Consider the following 16,664-nt stretch of genomic DNA (forward strand, 5'->3'; position numbering starts at 1 on the left):
GGTTTTCTGAGCTACAGATCAACACCAATATTGGCTACTGGATATAGTCCAGCACAACTCCTGGTGAGAAGACAACTCAGAACTACTGCTCCAACTTTGGAAAAGAATTGATCGCCAAAGTGGCCAGACATGAAGACGGTAGCCAAATTGGATACAAAGGTAAAAAGAGCTTATGGAAAACTTTTTCAAGAGAAATCACTGTGGCACCTGCTGGGTCTAGAACCTGGAGACCATGTTTGTGTCAAACAGGATGGAGAAAAAGGATGGACAACTCCAACTGTTATAAAAAAAGAGAATTCAGCCCCCCGATCTTATGTGATTGAGACCAATAGTGGAGAATTCAACATCTAGAAGCGATCAACATCTACATTTTGTTCCTCAGAAAGAAAAATCAATGAGCAAATTCTACAGATGGCAGATGCAGAATAAGAAGACTCAAAGATTCCAAACTGACCAAAGACAGTTGTTGCAGCCAATGGACGGACAGATGACCTAGTTGTTATGTATTCAGGTCATGTAATTAGAAAACCAGTACGAGTTAGAGACACTGAACAATCTGATCTGTACTGGTAGGAATGTAGAATTTGAAGGGGGAGATGTAATGAATGCTAAATTGTCCTATACTGATCAGCCACGAGTTAGCGCTAGGTGTAACATCCTTATCTGAGCAGATCATAGCTAGAGCCAGAGAGTGCATTAAAGGATCTCAGGGAAGAAACATCTCTGCTGTGTCTCTCCAAGAAGGAAGCTCTGTGGGCAGTCCATATCTGGTACAACAGTCTGACCTGCTAGTAGCAGCCTTGCACCCTACCATGCCCACGGAGTGCGTGACACCTGCCTCTGCCAGAGTGGGGCACATTGAGCATTGGGGCTGGGCACTTCACTGGGGCCCTGCTTCTTATGCATCACATGGGTGAATAGACTGACATGGAAAGGATAGTGGGTGGGTCTCTTTTGGGATGGCTGGATGGCCCCTATCGGAGCCGGACTCCCAGAGCAGGCAGTAAGATGCCTGCCTGGTCATGGGCTGAGAGGATAATGGGGGAGCAGATGGCAAACCAGGATCTCCATTCATATCTCTCTAAAGCTAATGGCAGGGCACCCTTTACAGCCTCATCATGGGCCCTCGAGTACAGGGGGATACAGTCCTGATTCCTGCCCTGGCCTCACCACTGAACCTCTCAACAGGGGCTGGACGCATACCAGGTGTGGCACCCGGAGTTGGAGGCTTGGTGCCTGGTGTTGGTGGAGTCCTGGTGCCTGGTGTTGGAGGTAACTATTGCTTTAACCGAGAGATATGACTTGCCACTTGGTCTGGGATCCTCACTGCTGCAGTGATCTGTAATGGCCACTGCAGGGGAAGGCTAAGAGTTCCATGATGCCCCACTGCAATCTGGAGCATCCCCAGGTGCATCTCCTTTGTCCCTGCTGTGCGAGAGCATGCTGCAGGAACAGTGTTTTTCTGTGACTGGATATGCCCAGGGGTCTGTTGGATTCCATCCCTGGGGAATGCGTCTCCACCCGAGTCTCATTCTCCACAAATATCTGTTCCCAGGAGTCGTCAGTCCGGCAGCAGCAGCCAAAGCATCAGCTAAAGCAGCCAAGTACGGTAAGTTGGCTCTTCCTCCTCGGGCTATCCACAGTGCCCTGCGACTGCTGGCTCCCTGCGAGTCTCTGCAGGAGGGGGTCATGGCCAGAGCTGGGGCTTGGGGTTCCAGAATGTAGCACCCTCCCACTCAGAGCATTCTGGTCCCTCTTGAGAAGGGCTGAGACCACTGCCTGAGCCACATGTGAGCAGACCAGAAGTAATGGTACATGCTGAGGGCAATCACCTTGCCAACCCTGTTGAGGCAGAGATTCCTTTGTGAGGGGGTGGTATGTATTGACCACAATGTATATGTAACCCACACACCTCCTGGAGCACTTAGAGCGAGATTAATGAGTCTGTTCTGCAGCCTTAGCTAAGGGCCACATGGCTTTAGCTCAGGCAGTGGAGGCTCAGGGACTAAGCTCCAGAGGCCACAGATTTGATTCCGCTTACCGGCAAACAGGGTCTATCGGTGTTATATATGAGACATGGGCAACTCAGCACCTCAGATGAGTACTAGCCCAGGACCCATCATGATGTCAGCTGGGAAACTCCTCTTCCCTGCACTGAGGGATTGGTGGAGTCTGCAGAGCCCCTTAGGAAATAATGCAGCTAATTCCATCCACCCGTCCCCAAACACACATCCACTATCCATCCATGCGTCCCTAAACAAAACCCCCCACTAGCCATCCACCCATCCCAAACAGACCCATCCACTATCCCTCCACCCATCTCAAACGGACCCATCCACTATCCCTCCACCCATCCCAGACAGACCCATCCACTATCCATCCACCCATCCCAGACAGACCCATCCACTATCCATCCACCAATCCCCAAACAGACCCATCCACTATCCATCCACCCATCCCAGACAGACCCATCCACTATCCATCCACCAATCCCCAAACAGACCCATCCACTATCCATCCACCCATCCCAAACAGACCCATCCACTATCCATCCACCAATCCCCAAACAGACCCATCCACTATCCATCCACCCATCCCAGACAGACCCATCCACCATCCATCCACCCATCCCCAACAGACCCATCCACCCGTCCCCAAACAGACCTGCCCACTGTCCATCCAGCCATCCCCAAACAGACCCACCCACTATCCATCCACCTCCATACAGATCTCTCTCTCTTTTAATCGGTTCTTATACTGCACCCAGTGTTTTGCAATCTGAGAATCGCTCTCCGTTACAGTCCACCTGCATGCTATTTGAAAGCTCCACACTTTCTACCTACCTCAGTCTGTGCCATCTTCCATACCTTTATAGACTCTGCATTCCCAGACCACGGCTGCATTTCACATATCTAACTTTTTGCAGGAGCTGGTGGTGTCGGAGGCCTGGTGCCCGGTGGAGTCAGAGGCCTGGTGCCCGGTGGAGTTGGAGGCCTGGTGCCCGGTGGAGTCGGAGGCATCCCAGGTGCTGGCAGAGTTGGAGACAATCTCATTCTGTTCCGTGTGTTGGACTCCCTGGTACCATACGATAGGGTTGGACAGTGATGTGGCTGAGTGCACCCCTGCCCCCTTGCTGGTCTCTCTGAGTGACTCCTCCGCTGAACAACCTCCTGCCCCTGCCTGTCTGGGGTGGAGTCCTGCCATTCTCCCACTCTCAGACCGGGATCTGGATACAGCTCCCAGCTCTGCCAACTGCTCATTGCTGACTGCGGTTCTGGCACGGGCTTGGGACCTGCCCGTAACCAAATGGGAGCTGGTGGAGTTGGCTGTGTCACAGGCAGGCAGCAGTGCCAGGCTGTGCTGGTGTCTGAGCAGCCCAGAGTCAGCGCCCTCCCAGCCCCCCCCAGGCTCAGAGCCATTGATCCCACTGGCCCAGCTCCACGGGCAGCGCCACGCTGGTGCCAACATGTGAGCTGAGCCTGCGCAAGGATGGATCAGACAGACACAGGCTGCTGTGCCCCTGTGAGCAGGCTGGGTCCCTCGTGCCAGTGCAGACATGGCCGGAGAGGGAGGCTGCACTGGTGTAAGGGGAAGAGCAGGAGGGGTTCAGCAGAGGCAGAGCTGGGCTGGGGCAGTGGTGCCTGTGGGCCTGGCTGGGCAGAGGAGAGAGTGTGGATGAGCCAGGCTGTTCGCCAGGGCAGGACTCTGATCCCTGCCTCTCGCTCTTTCCCCAGGACTCAGTCCCGCAGCAGCTAAAGCAGCTGCCAAAGCAGCCAAGTACGGTGAGTGGGGCTTCCCCAGCCCTCCTCCTCCAGCCCCGACCCTCCCGTTCCCTCCAGCCCTCCCCCTCCAGCCCCGACACTGCCCCCTTTCCTTCAGCCCTCCCACTCCAGGCCCGACCCTCCCGTTCCCTCCAGCCCTCCCCCTCCAGCCCCGACCCTCCCGTACCCTCCAGCCCTCCCCCTCCAGCCCCGACACTGCCCCCTTTCCTTCAGCCCTCCCCCTCCAGCCCCGACCCTCCCGTACCCTCCAGCCCTCCCCCTCCAGCCCCGACACTGCCCTTTTTCCTTCAGCCCTCCCCCTCCAGCCCCGACCCTCCCGTTCCCTCCAGCCCTCCCCCTCCAGCCCCGACCCTCCCCCTTCCAGCCCCAACCCTCCCCCTCCTTCCAGCACCGACTCTCCCCACTTCCCTCCAACCCTCCCCCTCCAGCCCCGACCATCCTCACTTCCCTCCAACCCTCCCCCTCCAGCCCCGACCCTCCCGTTCCCTCCAGCCCTGACACTGCCCCCTTTCCTTCAGCCCTCCCCCTCCAGCCCCGACCCTCCCCCTTCCAGCCCCAACCCTCCCCCTCCTTCCAGCACCGACTCTCCCCAGTTCCCTCCAACCCTCCCCCTCCAGCCCCGACCATCCTGACTTCCCTCCCACCCTCCCCCTCCAGCCCCGACCGCCCTCACTTCCCTCCAACCCTCCCCCTCCAGCCCCGACCCTCCCGTTCCCTCCAGCCCTCCCCCTCCAGCCCCGACACTGCCCCCTTTCCTTCAGCCCTCCCCCTCCAGCCCGACCCTCCCCCTTCCAGCCCCAACCCTCCCCCTCCTTCCAGCACCGACTCTCCCCACTTCCCTCCAACCCTCCCCCTCCAGCCCCGACCGCCCTCACTTCCCTCCAACCCTCTCCCTCCAGCCCCGACCGCCCTCACTTCCCTCCAACCCTCCCCCTCCAGCCCCGACCCTCCCCCTTCTCTCCAGCCCTCCCCTTCCAGCCCTGACCCTCCCCCCTTCCCTCCAGCCTTTCCCCTCCAGCCCTGACCCTCCCCCCTTCCCTCCAGCCCTCCACCTGGCTGCCCATCACCACCCCCCACCCCCATGCGGAGTGAGTGCGAAGAGTGCAAAGGACTATGCCCAGAAATGCTCACACTGAGCCCACACGGGCACCTCGTGTCCCCTTCCACCGCAGCCTGCGCTTCTGGCCTTTACCCCCGTCCCTCTCCACAGGTGCTGGCCTCGCACCTGGAGTCGGCGGGGTGCCAGGCTTAGTGCCTGGGGTCGGCAGGCTGCCAGTCGCAACGCCGGGGGCTGGTAGGCTGCCAGTTGTAACGCCGGGCACTGGGGGAGTGCCAGTCTTTGTGCCCGGTGCAGGAAGAGTGCCAGGCACGGGCATTATACCTGGAGCAGGTAAGTGCATATCCTGTCACTCGGTGGTGCTGGTTCCCACGGACTCCTCCCACAGCACAATGGGATGCCCCTCGGAGGGTATCTCCTGGGCACTGGGGCAGCTCTGGCATCGAAGCACGAGGAGGGTTGGGCCCTGCTGTGAGCAGTAGCAGGTGGCTCTGCATGTGAAGGGCAGAACAATCACCCATGCGCCATCTGTCCCCTGAAGCCAAGTAAGGCGGGTTGGCGATGGGCGGGCACCGGGGCGCCATGTGGCTCCTGACTCTAACTGCAATGCTCTTCTCACCCTGCAGGGATTCCCCAGCTGGGCGTGCAGCCAGGCGCCAAGCCTCCAAAGTACGGTAGGCACCTCCTCACCTTGGCCCAGCCAGTGGCTCTTCTCTGCCCTCCATTGACTGTGGCCCATCCTGCCCACTCTTCCCCTCTGCCCTCTGGGGGGAGGGCTGAGGAGCTGTCCTGTCGCTCAGCGCAGACACCCAGAGCCAGCCACCTGTCTCTCCAGACTGACAGCAACTTCCAGCCGGAGCCGCCAGCGTCCATCCTGGGGACCCTGTCTCCACCCACCGGCCTTGGCTGGGAAACTCTGCCCCTCTCCTGCCCTGCACTGCCCCTCTAGGGAGCTAGGGCCTCCTGAGCCTAGGCTGGATCCAGCAAAGGCAGCTTCCCCATAGCCGCTGCTCCTGCGCTGTTCCACACCCCTCTTCTACTGAGGGGAACAGGGCAGACATAACATAAGAACGGCCATACTGGGTCAGACTAAAGATCCATCTAGCTGAATATTCTGTCTTCTGACAGCAGCCAATGCCAGGTGCTTCAAAGGGAGTGAACAGAACAGGGCAATTTACTGAGTGATCCATCTCCTGTCATCTATTCAAAGCATCTGGACTGGCCGGTGGCTGATGGAGCCTTTGCTTGGCAGGCCACAGTACTGGAGCTGGGCTGCCGAGGGTCAGCCAGCACTAGAGGCTCGTAGGGCCTGGTTCCTTCCCACATGGCAGTGTGTGCCCATGTTCCCCCCAGAGCAGCCAGACCTGCACACATCTCTCCAGGGCCAGATGCAGTGCTTCGGTTACATGGACAGCCCTGCACGCACATGTGTGCTGAGCGTGTGCATACTGTACACATGTGCGTGTATACCTGGGGGGGTGCATGCGTACGTGTGTGTCTGCATGGTGCACAGGTTCACATTAATGTCCCAGGGCCTTCTCATGCGCACTACCCAGAGCACCTGTTCTGCTCCATGCCTGGCCCTGTGGGGAGGAGGTTGCTGGGCCAGTTCCTAGAGCTCCTGGCCTCAGGACTGGGTGGCCCCTGCTAGGCATGGGGGGTGGTGAGGGATAGCCTCCCCCAGATGGCAGGGTGCATGGCTACGGAATGCCGGAGCAGGATGCCAGTCTTGGGGAATGTTGCCTGCCTTGGTCCCAAGGGAAGGGGGCCCCGCCCCGCTGCCCCTCAGTCCTATCCAAAGCAGCCCCCAAATCGTGGCAATGAAGGGATGTTCCTTTCTTAGCATCTCAGAGCCAGGAGACTCCACTGCTGCCCTGAGGGTCCCCATCCATCGAGCTCTCAGCACCTTGGCCCCCCCACACTGTCATGGAGCCATGAGCCAAAGGCTTGTGCCCACTTGGGGCCTCCCCCACTCCCATCACCCAGCTGGGGGATGCTAAGGTTTGCTGAATGCTGAGAGTGTGAATTTCCCACCTGTTCTGTGCCACAGTGTTTCTGTATCCAGAGGCTAGTGGCAAACCTCTCAAGCCATGTAACTGGCCCTGCCCCACTGGGTCCAGCCTCTCCCAGCAGGGGACACTGCAGGGAGCAGGGCAGGAGCGCTGGCTGTAGGGAGCGCCTGGCTCCGAGCAGGGGGTGCTGCAGGGGCAGGCTCACTGGGGAGAGTGCAGTGCTAGTGTCTCCAGGGAGTTACTCGGGGAGCCTTTGCCCTGCAGGCTATGGGCCAGGCACCTGTCCCGTAGTTTGAGGGCCATCCCACTGGACACCTGAGGGCAGGGCAGTAGAAATGTTCACTTGAGAGAGAAATCCAGGTGGTGCTCAGAAAAATGGTGTGTCCCTAAAATGCAGGGCCGTCCTTAGGATTTCTGGGGCCCTAGGCAGTATTATTAAACTGGTGCCCCTATGCCGGATGGCAGCCCAAGCTCACAGCCTGGTGGGGGAGGGGGAGGGGGGACTTGACAGCAAAGGATAATGAGATGCCCAGCCTGCCTCATGGGGGCGGAGAGTCACAGTTCCCCGCAGAGACTTCCATGCACTCTCCCTCATGCAGAATGGACATGAAGAAAGTACCTAATTAAAAGCACTAAAATTTGGGAATAAAAAATGTCAGTCACAGGTTTTTTGATATGCCCTGAAGTTTGTCAGAGATTTATTTGCAAAAACTTCATAGTAAGGGTGAGTCAGCTCTCCTGCTGAATACAACATTACATATAATGGAATACATGATGCAGCTCTTCTCTGTTTTACATTTTCTTCATCAGTATTTCTAAGTTGAATTTATATTTTAAATGTACTTAAATCTTAAACCAGCATTCCAGATTACTACATATTTAACTCACTGAAACAAAGACATTCTTTTAAATTAATCAGAGAGGTTTAGTGTGTTCATAACAATGTTCATTGCTTTTAGAAAAAGGGAACAGTAATTTACTTTGTGTGATCTCCATAACAAGAGACATGGTTATGAAATTTCACCAACTTTAAAAAAATATGTTTCCAAAGATTTTAGGTATAACAAGGATTTTGTCTTACTAAGGTATTGATTTTTCTGGAGGGTTCTTTTAAAACTAGTTTGTCGGATAGTCAGAAATAAAGAAAGGGAACTCTTTGTCCAGCTATCTGGAAGGGAAGGACTGTTGTCCCTTTAAGGGCTCTCTTCAGTGGGGAGTGGGGGGAGAGGTGGTGAAGGGATGGACAGAAAGGACAGGAAGACTTGGAAGCACTTTTTTTTAACTATAGTAATTAAAATGTGTATTTTAGATAAGGGAGGTCTTTTGAAGGATTTATTTAAAAAACTATGTCTGAAGATCCACACACTTAAGGCTAAAGATGATTGTGCATCTAAAACTCTATGCAAGCATTTTTTAGAAATGTGATTTTATAATCTTCACCAGCTCATTAATGAAATATTTTAAAGCAAATTTTAAACTAAGGTCCTGTAGACATGTTCAGTGTAAATATTACATTAATGCACAACTGTTTTTGTCAGTAAAGTCAGAAACTGACAGTATAAAAATTTATTTGGGCATAAGCTTTCGTGGACATCTGATGAAATGGGTTCTAGTCCACAAAAGCTTATGCCCAAATAATTTGTTAGTCTTTGAGGTGACACAAGGACTCGTCCTTGTTTTTGCTGATACAGACTAACAGGACTACCACTCTGAAACCTGTCAGTATATACCTTGGGGTTGGCAAATGCCTGTTAAATGGCTTTATTACCCCTTGAATGTCTCTTTAACAGTTTCAATGTTGTGCTAATAGGTCTGGCGGGCTGGAGGTTTTTTCACTTTTAACTACTAGATTCCCTCCCAAGGAAGACTCACCAGGCTAGAGCAGCCATCTGTGGGAGCCTGCAGGAAGGGTCAGAACAGGGATAGGAAAAGAAGCGGTGGACACTAAGACCCAGTGGTGCCCCAAATTTTCAGGTGCCCTACGCAGCTGCCTATGTTGCCTATGCCTAAGGACGGCCCTGTTAAAATGGCCCATGAAATACAGCCTTGTCCTGTATTTCCCATGTGCTTTCCCCTTACTACCATCCAACAAAGGTAGGCAGCCTATGCCACGTCTGCAGCCACGGCAATAAACCAGGACCCGGGTTCTCCCTGGCCCAGCTGTCAGCTCACACCAGGCCAGCGCCTCTCACCAGGCTATGGGGAGCAGCTTGATCTGGGCTGCCTGCGCTTAAGGCCCTCTGAGCTGTGACTGGTCCCAGGGAATTGTCACTGGGCCCCATGTCAGTCTGGGGGCTGTGAGCCCAGCCCTGCCTCACCCAGCCCTGCCTTGTCATGCTGCTTTGTATTCTGGCTCTGTCCATGGATCTGGGGGTCCCAGTCCCTGGTTGCCCACCTGGCTGGTCCAGGCAGCTTTCCCTGTCAGAGGCTGCAGGGTGATGGCATGTGCCCCGAGCAGCCACCTCTCCCTGCTCACCCCCTCAGTACCAGGGCATGGTGGCCTGGCTGGTGCAGCCAGGTATGAGCCTCCCCAGCACACGCCCTCCCCTGTGCAGCTGGTTGTGAAGCGTGGACACAGGAGGGGCAGCCCAGCACAGGGGAGCTGTAATTAGATGAGGGAAACTGTTCTCTCTGTGCCCAGCTGGGGCTGGACTGCAGGGAGCCCCCGGCTGCTTAGGCTGACCCCCTCCCCCCCATCTCAATGTGGTGCAGTCCTGTGAGGAGCCTGTTTCCAGATGCTGGCATCTCTTGGTGCAGAGCAGCCCTGGGGAGGGAGGGTGCTGGGGAGAGGGATGTGGGCCTGTGAGATGAACCTCACTGGAGCGGCACCAGATGACACTGGCAGCAATCACCAGTGCCCAGTCCCCAAAGCCCTCGGCCTCAGCTGATCAGCCAGCTGTGCCTTGCCGCTTGCAGCGGGGGGGACACCAGGAGCAGCATCTCTAGACTTAGGGCCTCCCATCAGGCGTCAGTGTAGGAAACAGGGCAGGAGCACTGGCTGGGGGGGGCCTCCCCGCTACCCCAACCCAGCCTCTCCCAGCACAGGGTGGTACGGGGAGTGGGGCAGGAGCGCTGGCTGGGGTGGGGTCTCCCCGCTACCCCAACCCAGCCTCTCCCAGCACAGGGTGCTACGGGGAGTGGGGCAGGAGCACTGGCTGGGGGGGGCCTCCCCGCTACCCCAACCCAGCCTCTCCCAGCACAGGGTGCTACGGGGAGTGGGGCAGGAGCGCTGGCTGGGGTGGGGTCTCCCCGCTACCCCAACCCAGCCTCTCCCAGCACAGGGTGCTACGGGGAGTGGGGCAGGAGCGCTGGCTGGGGTGGGGTCTCCCCGCTACCCCAACCCAGCCTCTCCCAGCACAGGGTGCTACGGGGAGTGGGGCAGGAGCGCTGGCTGTGGGGGGGTCTCCCCGCTACCCCAGCCCAGCCTCTCCCAGCACAGGGTGCTACGGGGAGTGGGGCAGGAGCGCTGGCTGGGGTGGGGTCTCCCCGCTACCCCAGCCCAGCCTTTCCCAGCACAGGTGCTGCGGGGAGTGGGGCAAGAGTGCTGGCTGGGGGGGAGGGGGCTCCTGGCTATGTCAGTCCAGCCGCTCCCAGCAGGGGTGCTGTGGGGGGAGGTGGCAGGGATGTTGTGACACTGGCTCTGCTGTCAGTTAGTGACTGACTGTGTTTGCTGTTGTAGGGTTCGGTGTTGGGGGCCTGCAGCCAGGTGAGTGAATGGGGCTGGGGGGATCTCATGCTGTGCCCGCCTGCGGCTATGCCGGGCATTGCCTAGGAAATGCCTTAGCCTCCCTGGGCTGGGATGCTGGTGCCAGTGCTGCCTTCGGCATGGCCCTGCTCTTTAGCTGCTCCCCAGGCAGGGTGCTGGAGAAGCTGGACTGTGCTGCTCTGGCAGGAGGAGTGAACCCAGGTGTGACGAAGTGGGAATATCCGTAATGTTTTCTCTGCATATTGTGTGGGTGCCTCAGTTTCCCCTATGCAGTTCTTAAGTATCTAGGTGGTGGGATAAGGGCGTGTGATTGTTGCAGAGCCTTAGAGGGCCAGCGTGATGGTATCTGCACAGAGAATGGCCAACACCCTGTCTCCTGGCAACTGATGGCCTGGGCCCTCCCCTGCAAAGGTGCCAGCTGAAGGTGTTGGAGAACAAAGAGAACAGGTGGCCTCCTGACCCGGGAAAGAGACAAAGGCCAGAGGAGGGGCTGGAGAGTTTCAGTTTGGAGCTGGCTGGGGAAATGGAGGGGGGCCAGATGGGGCTCTGGCCTCCCTGGCCCCAAGATGGACCTGACTGAGGGGTCCGGTTCTCTGTACCTACAAGCTCTGTTTTAATCCGTGTTCCTGTCATCTAATAAACCTTCTGTTTACTGGCTGGCTGAGAGTCACGTCTGACTGCGGAGTTGGGGCGCAAGGCCCACTGGCTTCCCCAGGAGCCCCGCCTGTGCGGACTTGCTGTGGGAAGTGCAGTGTGGAACGGGATGCTGAATGCTCTGAGGTCAGACCTAGGAAGGTGGAAGCTGCTTAAGCTGCCTGCCCTGGAGACAGTGCGCTCAGAGAGAGGAGGCTCCCCAGAGTCCTGGCTGGCTTCCTATGGAGTAGTTCCAGAGCATCGCCCAGTGACTCCGTGACACCAGGCAGGCTAGTGCCCCGGACAAGCTGCCAGGACCTATGGGCGATGTGCCCTGGGCACCAGGGAACCAAACTGCTCTGTAGCCAGCCATGGCCTGGGAGGGCTTTCTAGAGCACAGGAGCCAGCGGGGCCCCATGCAGCCAGATGTCCTGGCCCTGGGTGCCCTGGGGGGATGGGGCCAGGCATTCACAGCCATTGCTGTGATCAGACAAGGACTGGAGCCTGGGGGCTCATCTTCCTGCCCAGGGTGGGGCCAGGAGAGCTGCGGCCCAAGGTGGTGCCAGTCCATGCTCTGGGTCTCCTCTGGCATAGCCTGTGGCACTGCCAGGCAGCCCCCAGCAGGGGAAGGGTGTTACTGTGACCTGCAGGCCCAGAGTATGCTGTGGGGTGCATGGCACGACCCTCCGCAAGCCAGGCCAGTGGCTCGCCCCAGCTTCACACGCTCTCATTTTGTTCTAGGGGCTGGAGTTCCTGGCTTCGGTTTGTCTCCCATTTACCCAGGTATATTTGTCAGCTCAGTTCCTGTCTCCTAGCAGTCGGGCCTGAGCCCGGGCTAGGGCCCCATCCCCCTGCATGGGCCTCTTGGCCACACCTGGGGTCCCAGCATAGCTCCACCACATTGTGCTGCAGCCAGGCCAACATCGCCGGGCAGGTCCCGTGCCCAGGGTGCTGTGTCGAATGGCTGGGGCCCAGGAGGGGGGCCTGTGCCCAGGGGGATGATCCTAGGACTGGGGCCTATGCCCAGGGGGCTGTGCCCGCTGGCTGGGCCCTGGTCCATGCCATATACATTCGGTCTGTCTGGGAGACTTATTGAGCCCGTGGGGCCGGGGCAACCCTCGGGGATGGTGCGAGGTCCCCTGCGAGAGGCCCCAGTTCAGCACAGCGGTGTCTGAAGGAGGGGGTGAGGGACCGACAGGGCTGGCACTGAGGACTCTGCTTTCTTCCAGGTGGACTCGCTGGCCAGCTGGGATACGGTGGTGAGTGGGTGCCCGTGCCAGCCAGGGCTGGGCTAGGCAGGACTCACTGATGCCCGGAGAACCAGCCCTTCTCCCTGGGGAAGCCCAGTGTGGCTGGGGGGGACCCAGAGCCTGCTATCTCCAGCCCTTAGTTGGGGCAGTTCTCCCAGCTCCTGAGGACGATACCAGGCAGCCGCCAGTGTGAGGGGGTGGGCACCGTGCTTGGGATGGGCGTACGGCCTGTGAGCGCAGAGCCATTCGCTCTCCCCGAGGGCTCATTGTAGCACAGTGGTTTCTGCTCAGGTCTCACCTTCTCCGGGGCTGCCCCAGGGTAACGAGGGATGGGGTAAGAGCAGCCCATTCCCGATTCCTTAGGTACGGTACCTGGGCCCTGGGACATGGACCCGAGACAGGACCCGCATCAGCCTGGCCCTTCCCCAGGCGCATGCGGCCCAAACCAGCAGACACAGGCTGGGCCTCTGCTCGCGTTATACATGGGGACTCTGCAGCCCCTTCCCAAAGCCTGGATTCCCCAGCGCTCCGCAGCCGTGGGGCCAGATTCCCCACAGGCCGCGTGCACCCATTGGAAACCCAGGCCCAGAGTGAATTGCCCTGGGTGACAGTGCCAGGGAAGAGAGTCCTCATCTCCTGAGTGCCCATGCAGTGCCTTAGCTCCCAAATCCGCCCTCCTCAACAGCACCCCCACAGCAGTCAGGTGGGGTGGCTCCGGCAGGCCCAGACTCCCCTGCTTTGTGGAGGCAGTGGGCCCATCACTAGCACACAGCACTTCCAGTGGGCAAGCCAGGCTCCAGTGCTGGGCTCCCCTACCCCTACCCCTACCCACCGCCTTCTCCCACCTGAGCAAGGGTGCCCTCTGCAGCTAGGAACCCTGCCTTAGCTTGCCTGCGAGGCGGGCCCTGCACCCAGCCTGCTGCACACAGCAGGGGCGGGCACCTCTCTGTGCATTGCAGCTGCAACCAGGCCCTGGGGCAAAGGGAGTCGATCGCTTTGCTGAGCCGTGTCACTGCTCTGCTGGTCGATAGGGGTCGGTGGCTTCGGGGCTGGGAGCCGCTCTCTGCTGCCTTTGGGAACTGGCATCCTGGATGAGCTGCCAACAGCCCCTGCTGCACCCACAAAGTGCCCCTTGTGAGAGGTGCTGGGGAGAGGGGGTCCATGAGGCCCACCGCCCCTCCTCAGACTCCCAGGGACTGTGACTGGCTCGGAGAGCGGGGAACTGGTGGCCCATGCTCCCTGCTGCCCACGGACGGGCTGCGCACTCCTTGGGCCTGTGCTGATGGGTTGTTTTCTCTGCCTCTCCACAGGAAAACCTCTCAAGACCTATGGTGGGGCCCTGGGAGCCCTGGGATACATAGGTAGGTGCCCTGCACAGGGACTGTGCCAGACGGGCAAGGCATACACCGGGGGAGCAGGATGGGAAAGCCCCACTGCCCGTTTGCGCTTGGAAGGAAGAAGCCTCGTGACTCCTCTTCCTGGGGTTCCCCCAGCCTCGTCCCTTCATGCAGCCTGGTTCTGCTGCGCTGGCCGCTCCAGGTGCCAGCCGAGGTGCCCATGCTGCCCATGCTCAGGCTCGGCTGCTGTGCCCACCAGGCACTAGCCTTGGTGCTTGGTTCAGCCTGCCCCACTGCCAGGGGCGCCCCCAGGCCACTCCCACATTGGGAGCAGCCTTTGTCTCCCCACATTGCAGCTGTGCCCACAGGGCGGCATTGGCCCAGCGACAAGCCCTTCATTCATGGCATGTTGCTGCCTGCCCCGGCCTCATGTTCGCTGCCTCACACAGCAGCACATGCGTCAGCCTGGGCCCCCCGCAGCATTGTGCCTGGCCTGGGGCACATCCCACCGCGCGCCCCAGCTGGCAGCAGGGGGCCTACTGGTGGCAGCCTCGCGCAGCACATGCCATGCCCCTGTCTGGGGGGGAGCCCAGGGGCTCGGAGTGCTGGGACTGACACCTCCTTTGTCCCCTGCCAGGTGGCGTGGGCTGTGCGCAAGGGAAGTACTGTGGCAGGAAGCGGAAGTAACCCAGCCAGGCTGCTACCATTAACCTCATGAACTTTGGTGCTACTGCATGGTCTAGAATGTAAACCCTGAGTAAAGCAGTGATCCCGCCCCCCTCCCCCGCTCCCCCCGCTGGCCCCCCGGAGGGAACTCCACGGCCGCCCCCTTCACTCCAGCCTGGGGGTCCCCGCCCTCTCTCCAGCGGGAAGCACAGAACAAACTGCGGGAAACAATGATCCCACTGGTGCTAAAGCTCCCTGCAGAGAGAGCCAGGCAGGCCTCCGTAGGGTGGGGCTTCTCTGGGCAGGGCCCCTCCCCAGGGGCCCTGGCGGGGAGGAGATGGGGGCTGGTTTCCAAGAGACCAGCGAGGGGCTGGGCTCCACCTGCCGCCAGCACATGGGCGAATGGCCCATCAGCAGCGCCTGGCTCCAGCACATCCCAGCTGCTCCCAAGACTCTGTCCAGCTGGCATTGGTGCCATGTGCCAGGGACTGCTTAGCAGCTAGCCAGCCTTGATCCCCCACCTTTGTGTCTGTCAGCCCCATCCGGGCCTGCCCGCCCCAGGGCAGGGTGCCACGGGATGGGGTTCGTGGGCTCCATGCAGGCGGGCAGGGGAATGCCTCCTGCTCAGACACTTATGCCAGTGGGGCCAGTAGGGGCTCGTGAGTGGGTTAAATTCACCCCCGAGTTCTTTGCGACAGGGCCATCTGATTGGCTGACCTGTCCTCGCGCTGGAGGACACGACCCTCCCGGTGCGTGGGGAGGGGCTGGCACTATCAGCAGAGCCAAGTCACTAACACTGATGGGATTAGCCATGCGCCCGCCCTCACTCAGCAGTACTGTACGGGCAGCCGGCACCAGCCCAGCCCTGCCGTGTCTCCGAGGCCCCGCTGGGACCTGCCCTTCCTCTTGCCCTGGATGCCCGTGTGTTCCTGAGAGCCGTGGGCCAGAAGGAATTGCACCTCTCCATGTTACTCACTTGGTATAGCTCGGGTGGGACATGTTATAAAGAGGGAAAGTAACTGCTTCCAAACGACTAATAAACAATGACTTCTAAACGACTGCGGCCTCCTGCTCCTTCCACACTGCTTCTCCAGACCCAGAGGTGGGGCTCCAACCCAGCGATCTGCCCCCCACAGGAATCCAGCTCCCCCCCCCACTGGTTCTGCCCTGCCTTCCCAGGATCCTTACGGCCTCCCACCCCCCGGAGTTCCTCACTGCCTCTCTGCCCACCTGGGGATCTGCCCCACCCAGTTCCTCACTGCACCTGCCTGGGACGCATCCCATTTCTTCAGCTTCGCTGCCTGCCTGCAGCAGCTGAGCCCCTGCTGCCTCCTGCTGCCGGTACCTGCCATGTAATGTGCCCATTCCACATGGGGCCAGCCTGGTGAAAATGAGCGAGGGGGGGGAGAGCGAGCAAGGAGGGATGGGGGATAGAGTGAGCGGAGAGTGGGGCCTCAGGAAAGGGAAGGGGCAGGGACCAGGCAAGGGTGGTAGGATTTCTGCAAGCCCGACCCATAGCTGGCGTGCATAGTGCTGGGGCCCCAGCGCAGGAGAACCTGGCCAGACCCTAGAGCAGCGAGACTCCGACTGAGGCTCACGGGCTGCAAACAGCTGGTCAATGCTCCTTGCAGCACGTGACTTGAAAATGCTGGGTGATTTCATTAGTAACCAGTCTAAGGTAGTAACCAGTTGGGATGTGTTTCCTACATAATTAACCAATTGCAGTTGATAAGTAACGTTTGGTCAGTGTCACGGAGTGTGGGGGAGTCCGGGCCCTGCACCCCCCACTTCCTGCGATTCACCGGGACTCTCAGCCAGCCAGTAACACAGAAGGTTTATTAGACAACAGGATCACAGTCCCAAGCAGGGCCTGTAGGTACAACCAGGATCCCCCAGCCAGGTCCCTCAGGGGGGCAAGGAGCTTAGACCCCAGACTCGGTTCCCAGCCTCTTCCCAGCCAGCCCCAAACTGAAACTAAAAACCCCTCCAGCAGGATCTCTCTCCCTTCTTCTCTCCCCCTCTCCCTTTGTCCAGCTTCCCACTCCCCTCACCCCCTGCCTGGCTCAGGTTACAGGCTCAGGTCCTGTCCCTCACCTAAAGTCAGCCTGCTCTCCCACCCCCCACACCGACAGTTCCTACTGCCTCACAGGCCGTCATTTTGCTGTGAGAATAATAGATAGAAAATAATAGTAACTGAGCCAATGGAGTCACATGACTGTGG

General features: G+C 58.9%; 1 protein-coding gene across 8 annotated transcripts in view; it reads left to right on the plus strand.

The window, feature by feature from the left end:
• The window catches only part of ELN (elastin), an 88,128-nt gene extending 72,627 nt beyond the window's left edge, over positions 1-15,501 (plus strand). For 7 of the 8 annotated variants that reach the window (XM_030536865.1, XM_030536864.1, XM_030536861.1 and 4 more), the window contains 11 exons: positions 1,189-1,272; positions 1,556-1,609; positions 2,927-3,025; positions 3,735-3,782; positions 4,993-5,172; positions 5,466-5,513; positions 10,531-10,557; positions 11,932-11,973; positions 12,420-12,449; positions 13,751-13,801; positions 14,415-15,501. In XM_030536865.1, the coding sequence (XP_030392725.1) occupies positions 1,189-1,272; positions 1,556-1,609; positions 2,927-3,025; positions 3,735-3,782; positions 4,993-5,172; positions 5,466-5,513; positions 10,531-10,557; positions 11,932-11,973; positions 12,420-12,449; positions 13,751-13,801; positions 14,415-14,464 (713 nt within the window). In that variant the 3' untranslated portion in view covers positions 14,465-15,501. Of the gene's footprint in view, positions 1-1,188; positions 1,273-1,555; positions 1,610-2,926; positions 3,026-3,734; positions 3,783-4,992; positions 5,173-5,465; positions 5,514-10,530; positions 10,558-10,876; positions 10,966-11,931; positions 11,974-12,419; positions 12,450-13,750; positions 13,802-14,414 lie in introns of those variants that run through there. The other variant, XM_030536866.1, reaches the window with a different exon arrangement.
• Positions 15,502-16,664: the final 1,163 nt, after the last annotated feature.

This window comes from Gopherus evgoodei, chromosome 17 (genome assembly GCF_007399415.2).
Source record: "Gopherus evgoodei ecotype Sinaloan lineage chromosome 17, rGopEvg1_v1.p, whole genome shotgun sequence".
Classification (NCBI taxonomy): domain Eukaryota; kingdom Metazoa; phylum Chordata; order Testudines; family Testudinidae; genus Gopherus; species Gopherus evgoodei.